The 14,981-nt window shown below is 44.4% G+C and overlaps 1 protein-coding gene across 9 annotated transcripts in view; it reads right to left on the reverse strand.

Annotated features, from left to right (window-relative positions):
- Positions 1-8,900, reverse strand: part of LOC100356842 (argonaute RISC catalytic component 3) — a 137,339-nt gene extending 128,439 nt beyond the window's left edge. For 4 of the 9 annotated variants that reach the window (XR_007913877.2, XR_011390778.1, XM_008273686.4 and 1 more), the window contains exon 1: positions 8,537-8,900. Coding sequence is in view for 1 of the 9 variants with exons in the window: in XM_008273686.4 (XP_008271908.1) it covers positions 8,537-8,555 (19 nt within the window). In the remaining 8 variants the exon portion in view is untranslated. Of the gene's footprint in view, positions 1-7,069; positions 7,090-8,536 lie in introns of those variants that run through there. The other 5 variants (XM_070078751.1, XM_070078752.1, XM_070078753.1 and 2 more) reach the window with 4 other exon arrangements.
- Between the last annotated feature and the right edge of the window lie 6,081 nt (positions 8,901-14,981).

A 14,981-nucleotide genomic window follows, 5' to 3' on the forward strand; every position in this document is an offset into this window, starting at 1 on the left:
AAGCTATTGTAATACATAAGCTGTACTTTGGAAATTTATGCTCATTAAATAAAAAAAAAAATGGAGAGTAGGTGTTTGGTGCAAAGGCTACAACATCACTCAAGATGCTTGTATACTACGTTGGAGTGCCTCCACTTCTGATCCTGCTTCTTGTTAATGTGCACCCTGGGAGGCAGCAGGTGATGCCTCAAATAGTCGAGTCCATGCCACTCACATGGGAGACCTGGTTTGCTTTTCTGGATTCTGGCTTCTGCCTGGCCCAGCCCTGGTTGTTGCAGGCACTTAAGGAATACACAATCAGATCTCTCACTGTCTCTATTTCTCTGCTTTTCAAATAAATAAATAAAAATTAAAAAAAAAATTAAAAGATCACTCCAGCTGCTCTATGAAAGAGTATTTGTTAGAGAACTAGCAGAAAGACCAGTTAATAGGTTATTTGGTTGTGCTGTCAAAGGATAAAATTGACTAGGACTAAAGTAACAAAGTAGGGGCCAGTGCTGTGGCACAGCAGGTTAACGCCCTGGCCTAAAGCCCGGCATCCTATATGGGCACCGGTTCGAGACCTGGCTGCTCCACTTCTGATCCAGCTCTCTGCTATGGCCTGGGAAAGTAGAAGAAGATGGTCCAAGTCCTTGGGCCCCTGCACCCACATGGGAGACCAGGAAGAAGCACCTGGCCCCTGGCTTTGGATCGGCGCAGTTCCGATTGCAGCCAATTGGGGAGTGAACCAGCAGATGGAAAACCTCTCTCTCTCTCTCTCTCTCTCTGCCTCTCCTTTTCTCTCGGTGTAACTTTCAAGTAAATAAATAAATAAATCTCTTTAAAAATTGACATAAAGTAACAAAGTAACAAAAGTAGCTGTGAAAAATATTACAAGGTAATAAGCCCGATAGGAATTGTTAATGATTAGATGTGAGTATTCAAGGAAAGGATCCTCAAGGATTTTTTATCTACATAGCTAAAAAACTGTTGTTTACTGAGTGTCATTTACTGGGACAGAAAAGACTCAGAGCATCAGATTTGAAGAGGAAATCAAGATTTTCAGAACATGTTAAGTTTGAGTTCTCTAAACAAGCAGGTGTCTAGTAGCAGTCAATTAGAGTGACATGGTGGAGTGCCAGGGAGGGGTCCAGGCTGGAAATACAAATGTGGGTTTGCTCAGCACATACTGTATATTTAATTAGGGGCGATCACTCAGAATGAGGCATGGCTACAGAAGAACACTAAGCCCTGGGACACTCCCAGTGTTTTGAGATTGGGTAAAATAATGAAAAAGCAGCAAAAGAACCAGCAAATAATGGCCAAGTAATACCCCAAAAACCAACTTAAAAAACTGTTTCAAGAATAAAGTAAATCAGATGGGGATGAAATGTCAAGTAAAATGAAATTTTAGGAACTGTTAGATTCATGAAAGCCTTTGGTAAGCTTGATAAAAACAACTTTATTGAGGGATTAGAGTCAAAAGTCCAACAGAAATAAATTCAAAACAAAGGGCTTGAACCTCACCAAGCCTTAGATCGACTAGCAGTTTATAGGAAATCCAGAGGAACATGTTGCATTACATTGTGAAGATGGAATTAGCAAAACCCAAACTGAGAAACTTTAGAAGGATAAATAACTTAAAAAAAAAAAAGTTAAAAAAAAGAAGAAATGTACAGATTAAAATACATTTGAAAAACATATCACTCAATCAATGTGTCAAATTTATTTGGCTCCTGACCCCAAAAATGAGAAAAAAAGGGCAAAGTGCAATTTTTTAAAAAAATTGTTAAAAATTTATAATCTTCTGTATGACAAAAACACAAACTTTAAATGAAGTCAAAAGACAAATAAAAACTTGTGGGAAGTATGACCAACTCATACCACTAAAAAAAAAAAAAAAAAGGAACTGTTAAAGTATATTTGAAAATAAGTAGAAATTTAAACAATGACAAGGTGTTTAATATAAAGGACTATTGTGATTATTTTGCTGTGATAATGGCACTGTGACTCCATTTAAAAATAATCTGGGATGGGAGTTTGGGGCAGCAGTTAACATGCTACCCTGCTCGGGACATCTGCATCCCATATGGGAGTACCTGGGTTCCAGTCCCAGTTCCACTTTTGATTCCAGGTTCTTGTTAATGTGTAGGCTGGGAGGTAAGCAATGATGACTCATGTAGTTGGTTCCTTACTGCCCCAAAATGAGATAGGGCTTCTGGCTTCAGCCTGGACCAACTCTAGCTCTTGGGGCCATGTGGGGAGTGAAACAGTGAATGAAAGACCTTTCCCTCTTTGCCTACCAATAAAATGAAAACAAATAAATAAAAATGTAAAAGAATACAGAAGAGCAGGTATTTGGCAATCAAGATGCCCACATCCCACACTGGAATGTCTGAGTTCCATTCAGGACTCCTGCTCTGGATTCCAGCTTCCTGTTAACGCTGATCCTGGGAGGCCTAAGTGATGGTCCAAGAGATTGGGTTCCTGACATCCACGTGAGAAACCTGGATTAGGTTTCAGGCTCCTGGCTTTGGTCAAGGCAGAGGGTTGGAGGGGGAACTCCCCACTTTGTGGTAGGCATTTGGGGAATGAACCAGTGAATTGGAAGGGCTCTCTCAAAATCTTTTTTATTAATTTTTTAAGAAGGTAAACTAAATAAGTAACAATCTTAACACACTTTATACTTTAAGGCAGTTATAGGTTCACAGGAAAATTAAGCAGAAGGTAGAGGTTTCCCATAAACCCCCAGCCTCTCTCACCAAAATAATGTTATATGTTAAACTTAACATTGACAAATCATTAAAAAGTCTCAGTTAGGTAGCCCATTTTGTAATCTATTCTTTAACTATTTTTTATAAATATATTTATTTATTTGAAAGATAAGAGTTAACAGAGAGGAGGAGAGACAGATCTTCCATCTGCTGGTTCACTCCTCAAATGACCCAACCAGACTGAAACCAGGAGCTTCGTTGGGGTCTCCCACATGGGTGCAGGAGACCAAGCACAAGGCTAACCTCTGCTGCCTTCCCAAGAGCAACAGCAGAGATGCTGGATCGTAACTGGGGAAGCCTGGACACGAACTGGTGCCCCTGTAGATGCAGGCATTGCAGGCAGCAGCTTAACCCACTCTGCCACAATGCTGGCCCCTCTTTTAAATCCAGAGAAATACTCTCTTGTGTTGTTAGAAGACTTAGAACTCATTTAAAAGATCAAGTATTAGTAATAACTCAAAAATAGTATTACATAAGCCTACAATTGAAAATATTTTCTTGCAAAATTTCTTTGACAAATGAAAAACCTAAAAATACCTGTCTATATTTTATAAATACCTTTTAATTTTCTAAGAACTTGACAATTTGGAAATAATGTATAAAATAACTAGCTGATGTAAAACAAAAAATTCCTCCAGAATATTTCATTAAACCGACATTTCAGACAAATGCACATAATTTTTTATTGTAACCAAACCACAAAATGTCCACATTTAAAGCATGAGAAAGCATCAGTTGTGTGACAAGGTTTTGCTGAATCTCAATTGTCTTTTTTTTCTTTCCCTTTAAGCCATGGTTAGCCAAAGAAAGTCATTAATATTAACACAGATAATGGCAAAAAACCATAGAAACTCCAAATACAGAAAGGCTGTTCATGCATCCTAACAGCATAACCATTATGGTTGAAAAACCACACAATATTCTTTCTCACATCTGTTTTGTTAATGAGCCAAGAATGAGGGTCTATTGAATATCCTAGACAACTGAAATAGAAAGTAGGAATGTCTAGTGAAGACTGTTCATCCCAACATTCTGAGACTATCCAGGTCTGGAAAGGATACTTATCTTAAGTAAATCATCTTTTCAATTTTGACTTCCCGAAAACAAAACTTCACTTTGGCCTTTTTCCCTATTAAAAAAAAGCCCTTAGACTTCATACATTAATTTTAAAATCCTAGTATTAAGCACTATAAGAGAATATATTTTGTTAGGTTAAAAAATATTTCAATTCATTTTTCAGGTAGATTCACAAGTATTTTAAGAATATGGAAAACAATATGAAACTAGATGATTCTGTTATAAAGCAAAATGGTATTCAACTAGAATTCAACAGCTTATGGCAGTTTGGCAGATCTCTACTCCTAGCTAGGGTTTTTCCACATACAACTGAGATCTCTTCCAGGAGATGTCCCCTGCAGGGCCCCAGGCCTCTTTGCATACTGTCAGGCCAGGCTTATCCATACAAATGCAATATTCCCATGAAAAATAAATAAATATTAGTTCTGAATTATCAACTTATTATATAAAATTCTCCTATACAGCAAAAGGAATTAGCTTCAAGACTCATCCTGCTTTCCAAAATAATATAATTTTTAAAAATAAAAATACATTAGTTTGGATTTTGGTTTAAAACCGTAAAGAATCAGGGTGATGGAATGAAGGGTAGCTTTTTTAAATGTCTTTGTCATGTCAACTAAATTACATTTGAGGCTGGCGCCGCGGCTCACTAGGCTAATCCTCCGCCTTGCGGCGCCGGCACATCGGGTTCTAGTCCCGGTCGGGGCGCCGGATTCTGTCCCGGTTGCCCCTCTTCCAGGCCAGCTCTCTGCTGTGGCCAGGGAGTGCAGTGGAGGATGGCCCAAGTGCTTGGGCCCTGCACCCCATGGGAGACCAGGATAAGTACCTAGCTCCTGCCATCGGATCAGCGCGGTGCGCAGGTCGCAGCGCACCGGTCGCAGCGCGCCGGCCGTGGCGGCCATTGGAGAGTGAACCAACAGCAAAGGAAGACCTTTCTCTCTGTCTCTCTCTCTCACTATCCACTCTGCCTGTCAAAATAAATAAATAAATAAATAAATAAATAAATAAATAAATAAATAAATAAAAGAGGAGCAGTCGAGACTATATCCAGTGCCCATATGGGATGCTGGCAGCAGCACTGCAGGCGGAGGATTAACCTACTGTGCCACAGCGCTGGCCCCCACAGATGACTTTTCTAGTTGGTATTATTAAAGAAATTCAAAGCTCTAAAACTATATTGACATATGAATTTATAAGTACAACGAAGAAAGAAAGAGTCTGATTCACTTTTGTTTTTTTGTTTGTTTTTTATTTTTATTTATTTATTTATTTATTTTTATTTTTTGACAGGCAGAGTGGACAGTGAGAGAGAGAGACAGAGAGAAAGGTCTTCCTTTGCCGTTGGTTCACCCTCCAATGGCCGCAGCGGCCAGCGTGCTGCGGCCGGCGCACTGCGCTGATCCGATGGCAGGAGCCAGGAGCCAGGTGCTTTTCCTGGTCTCCCATGGGGTGCAGGGCCCAAGCACCTGGGCCATCCTCCACTGCACTCCCTGGCCACAGCAGAGAGCTGGCCTGGAAGTGGGGCAACTGGGACAGAATCCGGCGCCCCAACCGGGACTAGAACCCGGTGTCCCGGTGCCGCTAGGCGGAGGATTAGCCTAGTGAGCCGCGGCGCCGGCCCTGATTCACTTTTGCAAGACCATGTATGAAGCAACTATCAATGAATGGCACATGGTGGGTTAATTTACCGCATGCCACACTGGCATCCAATATGAACCCCAGTTCAAATCCAGTTGCTCCATTTTAGATCCAGCTCCCTGCCAATGTGCCTGGGAAAGCAGCAGAAGGTGGCCCAAGTGTTTGGGCTCCTGTCACCCATGGGGTGACCTAGATTGAGTTCCAGGCTCCAGGCTTTGACCTGGCCCAGCCCCAGCCATTGCCACCATTTGGAGAGTGAATCAGCAGGTAGAAGAGCTCTCTCTTTAACTCTGCCTTTCAAATAAATAAATCTTAAACAAACAAACAAAAAGCCAACTAGCAAACTTTACATCAATTTGCATATTATTAATTCAGGGTAAAAGTAAATATTTCCCTTCCATTATTAAGTATAACTCCTTCCATTCTAAACAATAGTCTGACTTAACCTAAAAATAGAATAGTATGTTCTAAAAAACAAGCACCTAGACATGATATCTCAAGGAACATTTCTGCTGTCCCTATTCCCGCTTTGTTTGAACAATCTATCCTTTTAGTTTGGCTGCAATTAGACCATAAACAAACAGGGTTTCATCACAAGTTCCCCTAAGGAGTCACAGGTACAGACGCTAAACTACTATTATTATTTTAAAAACTATGTCAGTTTTTTTTTGTTAAAGCAAAGTTCAGACAGTACTGAATCAGTAGACTATATGACATATTTAAGAATCATTTAAAATATTTCATGTGAAAGGGAAGAACAGACAAATATTGACTTTTAGTGAGGAATGATTCATCAAGAAACAATTTCACGGGGCTTGGCATTGTGGCACAGTGAGTTAAGCCACCACCTGTGAGTGCTGGTTTGAGTCCCAGCTGCTCCATTTCCCATCCTGCTAACATCCCTGGGGAAGCAGTGGAAGATGGCTTGGGTCCCTGTCACCCATGTGGGAGATCCAGATGCAGTTTGACTTTGGCCTGGCCTGGCCCCGGCTGTTATAGGCATTTGGGGGAGTGAACCAGCGTAGGAAAGACCTCTCTCTCTCTTTCTCTCCCTAACTCTGCCTTTCAAATAAATACATAAATAGAAGAGGCAATTACATGGTATCTGTATCTGAAGTCCTCTAACATACTGAATAGTTTTCTACGTGTCAGTGTAACAACTAGAATTTAAAATATCCTATCATAACATGACACCTGAAAATCTCCACACACACAAAGTCACCAAGATTTAATACCAACCAAATATTCTATTAGAGAACACTTACAACTAAACAATTTGAAACTACATATGTATCTCAAACTCTGGATTTAAAAGTTAGCTGCACATGCTTCTCCATTATGCTTTCAACTTCCCATTCAGCATAACAATTACATATAATTCTCAGGAAAAAATTAAAGTTTTGTTTTTGATGACAATCTTGAGCCAAAGCATAGCTTGTTAGACTACAGTCAGTAACATATAAACTGCACTGAAGAATAACTTTACGTTTCAAGATGGACAAGTGCATGATTGATGAATCCATAATTTCACAGCTAACTGGGTATATATTTCAGCAATGGGCACCCAAAAAGAAGAGATAAAACTTTTTTCAGAGCCATACTTAGCTAGTTGCACCAGTTAAGTAGATGGTTTGATGGCACAAGTATCTTCCCAGATGTTGCCATTTATTTGGGCATAATTTCATATGAAAAAAAGAAAGGAGAAAGCCATTTCAAAAATTTTCTAAATATCATTAAAAATTATAGGATGATTAATAAAATATTTAACTTTCATGCTTTTTCAGGCTTGAAAACAGGACAGTTATGGAAAACTCATCTATAGCCCTAAACCAGCTTTCCTGCACAGTAAAAACAAATCCTGAGGTAGAATATTTCAAAACAAGGGCAGACACAGTTTTGGAAGCAAATTATTAAAAATTAAGAGGCTGAAACAAATTTTCTATTTTCAAGAGGATATGGAGAAAATTCCACTTAATCAAACTTATAATAAACTCTCCCAGCCCACACCCACCATTTCTGACTGCTTTATTAAAGCCATTTGACAATAACACTCCATAACCTATTCAACAAACTATTTATCTTTATGTCATTGGTTCCTTTTACATAAGCTTTTGCTGTGTTCAGGTACCTCTCAAGTTTAGCAAAAAGAGATGTGAAACTCAGGATTGTAATAATATTAGCAATGATACCCTACCTCAAATATTTCAAATATTAATTTATAAACTATCACCTGGATGAAGCAGACATCCAAAACTGACATACCAAGCATGATCATTTGGTAAACAAACCGTTATGTAATACCTACTTTATATCCCTAACTAATTACTTTAGAACCACAGAGACTGCCTTTGCTTTTTAAAAGACAAGTACTGTCCTTGTTGCAATTTTCCCTCAAGACGCCCCTGTTTCCCTCAGGGAGAGAAGGTAGTTTTTCTAAAATCCAAATTTCCAAGAATCTGATAACTGCTTCTCTAGGTAATGGAGCCTGGAGAGGTGGTGGTGGGGGATGCTATCAGCGATTTTAAGACCCATCTCCTAAAAGCAGCGATCCAGGACGTTTCCAAAGCAGCTCGAAAACTCTCCATGCAGCCAGAGGCACCGGCGGGGCGCTCGGGGACGACAGCAATGCCATCTTGCGCTGGCCGTGGCAGCAACACCGATCTCACACCCAATTCTCCTCGGTCACCTCCATGTGCCTCCCCAGCTACCTTCAGAGGCAGGTGAGGCGGCGGCGGGACACGCAGCCCGGTTAAAGGACACGCACCCCGCCGCACCGTCAGCTGGCCTAACAGCCGCGACGGGTGCGGAGACGGGCACCGCGGAAAGGAGGAGTCACCGCGCCCACAGAACCCCGCTCTGAACCCTCCGAGCAGGTTCGCCCAACTCGGTGGCCCCCAGGGACCTGCGGCGGCGCTGCGGGAAAGCCGCGGAGGGGCGGGAGACGGAGGACGCAGGCACCGCGCTCACGTCGCCCACCTGGGCCGGGGCAGGGGGAGCCGCGAGGCTCGGGGTGGGGGAGCCGCAGAGGGGTGACGCCGCCACGCACCCGGCAGCTCTGACTCACTCACCTGCGGAGCCGATTTCCATTCATGGAGCTGGGGGGAGTGCTTCCAGCGAGAACGGGGCCGCCACTGGGGGCCAGGAGGCGGTGCCGGGGGGCGACGCGGCGCGACACGCACCCTTCCTCTGCCCCGAGGCGGGGGCGGCGGCGGCTTCCCCTCAGCACCCGCACTCCGAAGGCGCTCGGCCGGAAGAGCCGCCGTCGAGAGACAGCACTGGACTAGACCAGAGGAAGGAGAGACGTGAGGCGAGGAGAGGGGAGCCCTGTCCGGAACTTGCGTCGCCCGCAGCCGCTGACGCTCCCGCCGCTCCTCCACGACTGCGGGCCGCCGCCGCCGCCGCCGCTCTCCCCGGGGCCGTCCCCGGAAGCCCGCCGGCGTCAGTTCCGCTGCCCGGCTCGCCCCGCGTCCACGCCTCGCCTCGCCTCCGGGACCCGAGCGGTGCGGGAGCGGCCAGCGCGGAGGACGCCGGGGAGGTGTCAGGGCGCGGGCGCCGAGCAGTCCCCGGTGGGAGACCGCCGCACGTCGCGCGCCACCCTGGTGAGGGCGGTGCCCTGCCTGAGGCGACATAGCTGCGGGCCCCAGCTTACCTGAGGAGCGCCTACCTGGAGCAGCCGTGCCTGGCCGGCTGCGGTCCCGACCCGCCTCCCGACCCTCCCGGCCGCGCCCAGCTGAGGCGTCCCGCGCGCCGCTGCCTCGCAGGCGGTCACGCCTGCGAGTGATGTCCGAGCCCATAGCGTTGTCTTAACGACCTTCTCCCCCACCCCCCGCTGGGGGGGGGGGGCGGAAATATACAATACGGTTTGGGAAACAATGATTAAGAAAGAAGCTGTTACATAATTTGCACGTTTAAAACTTTAATAGCGCCTCGTCGCACTGAACAACCCAAACTCCTTTCGGGGTTAAAACGCCGTTCTGCTGAAACTCACAGTCTGCCTCTTGACTGTGCGGTAGCTACACCGGTCTGCGTCCAGTTCCCCCAGCCGGTCAAGTGCTGCTTTTGATCTGACTTGGAGCCTCTTGGCTTCTGGTTCCCTTGGCCAGGAACCCTCTCCTCCTCCCTTTGACTTACTGCACACACGCACGCAAGCACGCACGCCCCTCGCTGCTTCTCATGTGCCAGTCATCTCGGAGCGCTCTTTCCTGGACCACCCGTTACTCTCAAAATCCTCCCCCGAGTCTAATTCGTTTAGTTTACTTCATCCAGTGCTCCTCCCTTCCCGCACTAGAACGTATGTTTTGTTAAGAAAACCAGGTCCAGCCATTGTCAGGCAAATAGTCGGTCCTTAATACTTGTTGCCTTAATGAAACATGATACAATTTTGTACAGGCTAAGCAATGACTCATGGTTTTCCCTATGTCCCTAAGCATCAGTAATGTTTAGACTTTGTTTAATCTAAACTCATTGACTTTTTAAAAGGAAAGTTTTTTTTTAAAAATTCTATCTTCATATCTTCATCTCCCACCCCCTCGGTGTGGGACTTTGGAACAGTCACTTGACCTCTTTAGGCCTCAGTTTCCTCATCTAAAAAACGGGAATAACAGCAGGTACCTTACCAGTTGCTGAGGTTAGGGAACAAAGAACAATGAAAACTCCCTGAATGTTATAAGTAACAAAAGCATTTGCTGTAGTCACCACTCGAAGCACTGATTAGCTACATCTACCATATAATAAATACATAATAATTGGAGGAAACTGAAAACCTTGACCCCAATTCTGCATCTTCTTCCTTCAGATCCCTACCCCCCGTGACTGAAAATACCCTCCCCATTTTTAAAATATCAAAATAAATGTCACCAGATGAAACACTCACTGCATCCTAAAAGTCATTTTCAATTATTGTACACAACCCAAATCTTGGTGGCAACATCTTACAGGGGAAATATCAACTCTGCAAGGGTCTATCACATCCTTAAGACACAAACCTCGTGTCAAAAATTTTTTCCCCAAACGAGTGCAAACTTCCTTAGCTTCTCCCAGAAGACATGGTGATGAACCCTCAAGGGGAGCTACTATCATTCTGACACTGATGGAGCAGGATTTGAACACTGATTCAATCCAACTGAATAAAAAAAAAAAAAAAAGATTTGAATGAAAGGTAGTGACAAAGAAGTCTTCCATATTTACTGGTTCACTCTGCAAATGCCTGCCATAGCCAAAGCTGACCCAGGCTGACACAAGGACAATGGAACTCCAGCCACGTTGCCCATGTGGGTGGCAGGGACCCAAGCACTGGGGTCATTGTGTGCTGCCTCCCAGGTGCATCAGCAGGAAGCAGCATCAGAAGCACAAGGTAGCCAGCACTCAACCCAGGCACTCCTTCCCTACGTGGAATGCAGCGTCCCAAGCAGCCCCTTATCCTGTTGCACCATGACATCCATTCAAGTCTCTAAACAACTACATGTCTTCCTATCTACTTCTGCGATCCAAGACTCTTTAGAAATGAGCCCCGCAGGGCTGGCGTTGTGGCATATTGGGTAAGGCCACTGCCTGCAACATGGGCATCCCATATGAGCACCTGTTTTGAGTGCCAGCTGCTCCACTTCTGATCCAGCTCCCTGCTAATGTGTCTGGGAAAGCAGCAGAGGATGGCTGGAGTGTTTGGGCTCCTGCACCCACATGGGAGACCTTGAAGAAGCTCCTGGCTTCAGATCAGCCCAGCTCTGGCCATTGTGGCCATTTGGGGGGTGAACCAGTGGATGTTTCTAACCCTGCCTTTCAAATAAATAAAAAAGAAAGGAGCCCATGTAAGGGGCAGGCATTTCGTGCAGCACTTGAGATCCCTTAAGCTCACCTTCCATATTGGAGTGCCTGGTTTGAGTCCCGGCACCTCTGCTTCTGATCAGCTTCTTGCTAATTCACACCCTGGGGAGGCAGCAGATGATAGATCTAGTACTTGAATCCCTGCCACCCACATGAGTGGAGTTGTAGCATCCTGGCCCAGTTCTGGCTGTTGCAAACACTTGGGGAGTGAACCAGCAAATAGAAAATTGTGATTTTCAAATGAAAGGAAAATAGATATTTTCTTTTAAAAGTGAAAGGCTCATGAACTGTATTATCAGGCAGCAGGAAGACAAAGTGTGGATTGTTCTGGCAATAGTAAAGCTGTATGAAGCACTCCCCTGACCACAGACACATCCTATTTTTGGATAACTCATTCCCAGCTAAATCTGTGCTGCTTGAAAACACAGAGCAGGGTCTGCGTATTTGTTACTGCCATAGCCCCCCAGTCCTAAAGCAGTACCAGTGTCCAGCACATGGCAGCAGTTAGTAAATACCTTTTGGATGGATGAAAAAGGAATGAGATTCAAGAACAGGGGTCAGGAAGCAGGCTAAAACTGCCCTCATCCCTGTTGACACTGGTTCTCTCAGAAAAGAACTACAGAAATAGTACAAGGGGCAGGTGTTTGGCACAGTGGTTAAGACATCACCTGTGTCCCATATTGGAATGCTTGAGGTTCAAGTCCTGTCTTCACTTCCAATTCCAGCTTCCTGCTAATGTGCACCCTTGGAAGCAGCAGATGATAGCTCAAGTACTTGTGTCACTGCCATGCTTATAGTTTGAGGCCCCTAGGTTTGGCCTGCTCCAGCCTTGACTATTTAAGGTATTTATGGTGTGAACCAGCAGAAGGGAGAGCCTTTTTCTGTCTGCCTTTCAAACAGATTTTAAAAATTTTAATTCTTTCTCTTCAAAATAAAAAGGCAAGCCACAGACTGAGAGAATGTATTTGCAAAATATATATCCAATAAAGGACTTGTGTCCAGAACTTATAAAGAACTCTTACAACTCAGTAAGACAACAGAATTTTACAATGGGTAAACAGAGCCAACATTGTGGCACAGATTAAGCTGCCTATGATGCCAGCATCCCATATGAGCAATGATTTAGTACTGGCTGTTCTAATTCTGATCCACTTTGCTGCTAATTCACCTGAGAAAGCAACAGAAGCTGGCCTAAGTATTTGGAGCTCAGCCACCCTCATGAGAGACAGATAAAGTTCCTAGCTCAAGCCTGGTCTAGCCCTGGCCATTGTGGCCACTTGGGGAATGAACCAAAGGATGGAAAATCTCTCTCTCCTTTGTAACTCTGCCTTTCAAATAAATGAGTCCTTTAAAAAAAAAAAAAGGGTAAATAATATGAATAAAGATATTAGGATGGCAAATAAGCAGTAAACATTGGTCATTAAGGAAAGGCACAATGGGCTACCAAATAACCAGTGTGTTCAGAAAGATAGGGTGGCGTCCTGCGCTGCGGCTGACTAGGCTAATCCTCTGCCTGTGGCACCGATACTCCGGGTTCTAGTCCTGGTGGGGGCGCCGGATTCCATCCCGGTTGCTCCTCTTCCAGTCCAGCTCTCTGCTGTGGCCTGGGAAGGCAATGAAGAATGGCCCAAGTGCTTGGGCCCTGCACCTGGATGGGAGACCAGGAGGAAGCGCCCTGCTCCTGGCTTCAGCCATTTGGGGGATGAACCAATGGAAGGAAGACCTGTCTCTCACTGTCTAACTCTGCCTGTCAAAAAAAATAAAGGTAGGGTGGCAAATGACTACTTTAACCGCTGGCACTTAGATCAGTATTTTTTACAAATCGGAAAGAAAGCTAGTTTGTACTGCAGCAGGATACACTATAAGGCATATGTGCTTTAGACACAGAACTAACACTGATAGCCTTCTATTACTCACTGTGATCATGGGAAAGTCTGAGATTCTTGTTCCTTGTTTGTAAATTAGAGTACTTGTAAGGAGGCTGGCGCTGTGGTGCAGCAGATGAACACCCAGACCTGAAGCGCCGGCATCCCATATGGGCGCCGGTTCAAGACCTGGCTGCTCCTCTTCCGATCCAGCTCTGTGCTATGGTCTGGGAAAGCAGTGGAAGATGGCCCAAGTCCTTGGGCCCCTGCATACACGTGGGAGACCCGGAGGAAGCTCCGGCCATTGTGGCCAATTGGGGAGAGAGCCATTGGATTGAAGACACACTCTCTCTCTCTCTGCCTCTCCTATCTCTGTGTAACTCTTTCAAATATTAAAAAAAAAAAAAAAAAAAAAAAAAAAGGGTTCTTGTGGGAAGCAGATGCTGCTGGATACATACCCAATAGTCCTTCTCCCCTTTCTTACTAGTAGATATTACTAGACTTTCTCAGAGGATTGATTCCTGTTCATCTAAGCCACTCATGATGAATGATCTTATCTACTTTGCTGTCAACAGGAGTGAGAAGATGACCCATTTCTAGCAAATGAGACACAAGGCTGAGATCTGCTTGGGGCTTTTAGGGAAAGATTTCCTTACTTTAGATCTTTGATGCTATCATTGAGCTGCTGAAGTCAACCTTGGAGTCACATTAAATGAGGACGTCTATCATGTGAAGTGATAGTGTTCTTACTTAAGCCAATTTAATTAAAAATTTGTAATATATAATTGAAGGTAATTGATAAAGTACTGCATATGTAAAGATGCAATTATGTAACAGACACTGTATAAAATACTTCAAAGTTCCCAAGCCACTCCTTTTGCAGCTCATTCCCACTTACAACCCATAGACCTTTCCCAATGACCTGGCTGGGAGTTCTCACTGCCTCTTTTTAGAAGAAAGTTTCCCACCTCTGGAATATAGGGAAAAGGGCCAAAGGCTCCTAGAAAGGTTCCTCAATATTACATGGTCCCCAAAAGACAGCCCCAAGAGTATGGTGCTAGAGCTGCTACAGTCTGGAACACAAGAACATCAAATTCCTGCAGGATAAGCCCCGACCTAAGAAGCCTTACTATGGTATCCTGGGGAAATCACTTGTAGTTCAGAACTTCTAAATGCAGCTCATCATCCAGTAAGTCCACCTTTTCAGTTCCATCTCCTTCACAAAGCAGCTTTGAAGGAGTGTTTTCATCACGTTGTGTAACTACTAACCTGCCAACTGTCCCCAGCCTGTAGCCAGAGAAATAAATGTATGGAAAGCTGGAAACAAAAAGGGAGAACTAATTTTCCAGAGCAATGATACTTTCTACTCAGTGAGTACAACAGCAGCCTGCAGATAGCCAGGCTCAGAACTTGAAACCAGACCTCTTTTACCATCAAACTCTAATTGCCGTGAGATTCTGGGGCTTGGTAAACTAAAACATACCTAACAGATACAAGGCCTCACTCTGTCCCAAGGTAACAATCAGATAAAAATGTGTTACAATGTATTTTTCCAATTGACAGGGCAATGAGAAGGCTGCTCCATCAATGCTGAGAAAGGACACCTAGGGGTGGGAGGACAAATCTTCTCCCTAAACTTTAGGCTCCAGAATCAGACAATCCAGATCTGGGGCTCCCAGTATTGCTTGAGTAGCAACCAACAGCCGAACTCTGAAGCCATTTCAACATCAGTTGTTTCTAAAACTCAAGTGCACAGTAAAAGTTTGCCATAATGGTCATCCATCTACTCCTTCTATTAAATACTTTATTTCTGCCTCACTCAGTG

This window comes from Oryctolagus cuniculus, chromosome 7 (assembly GCF_964237555.1).
Source record: "Oryctolagus cuniculus chromosome 7, mOryCun1.1, whole genome shotgun sequence".
Taxonomy (NCBI): Eukaryota; Metazoa; Chordata; class Mammalia; order Lagomorpha; family Leporidae; genus Oryctolagus; species Oryctolagus cuniculus.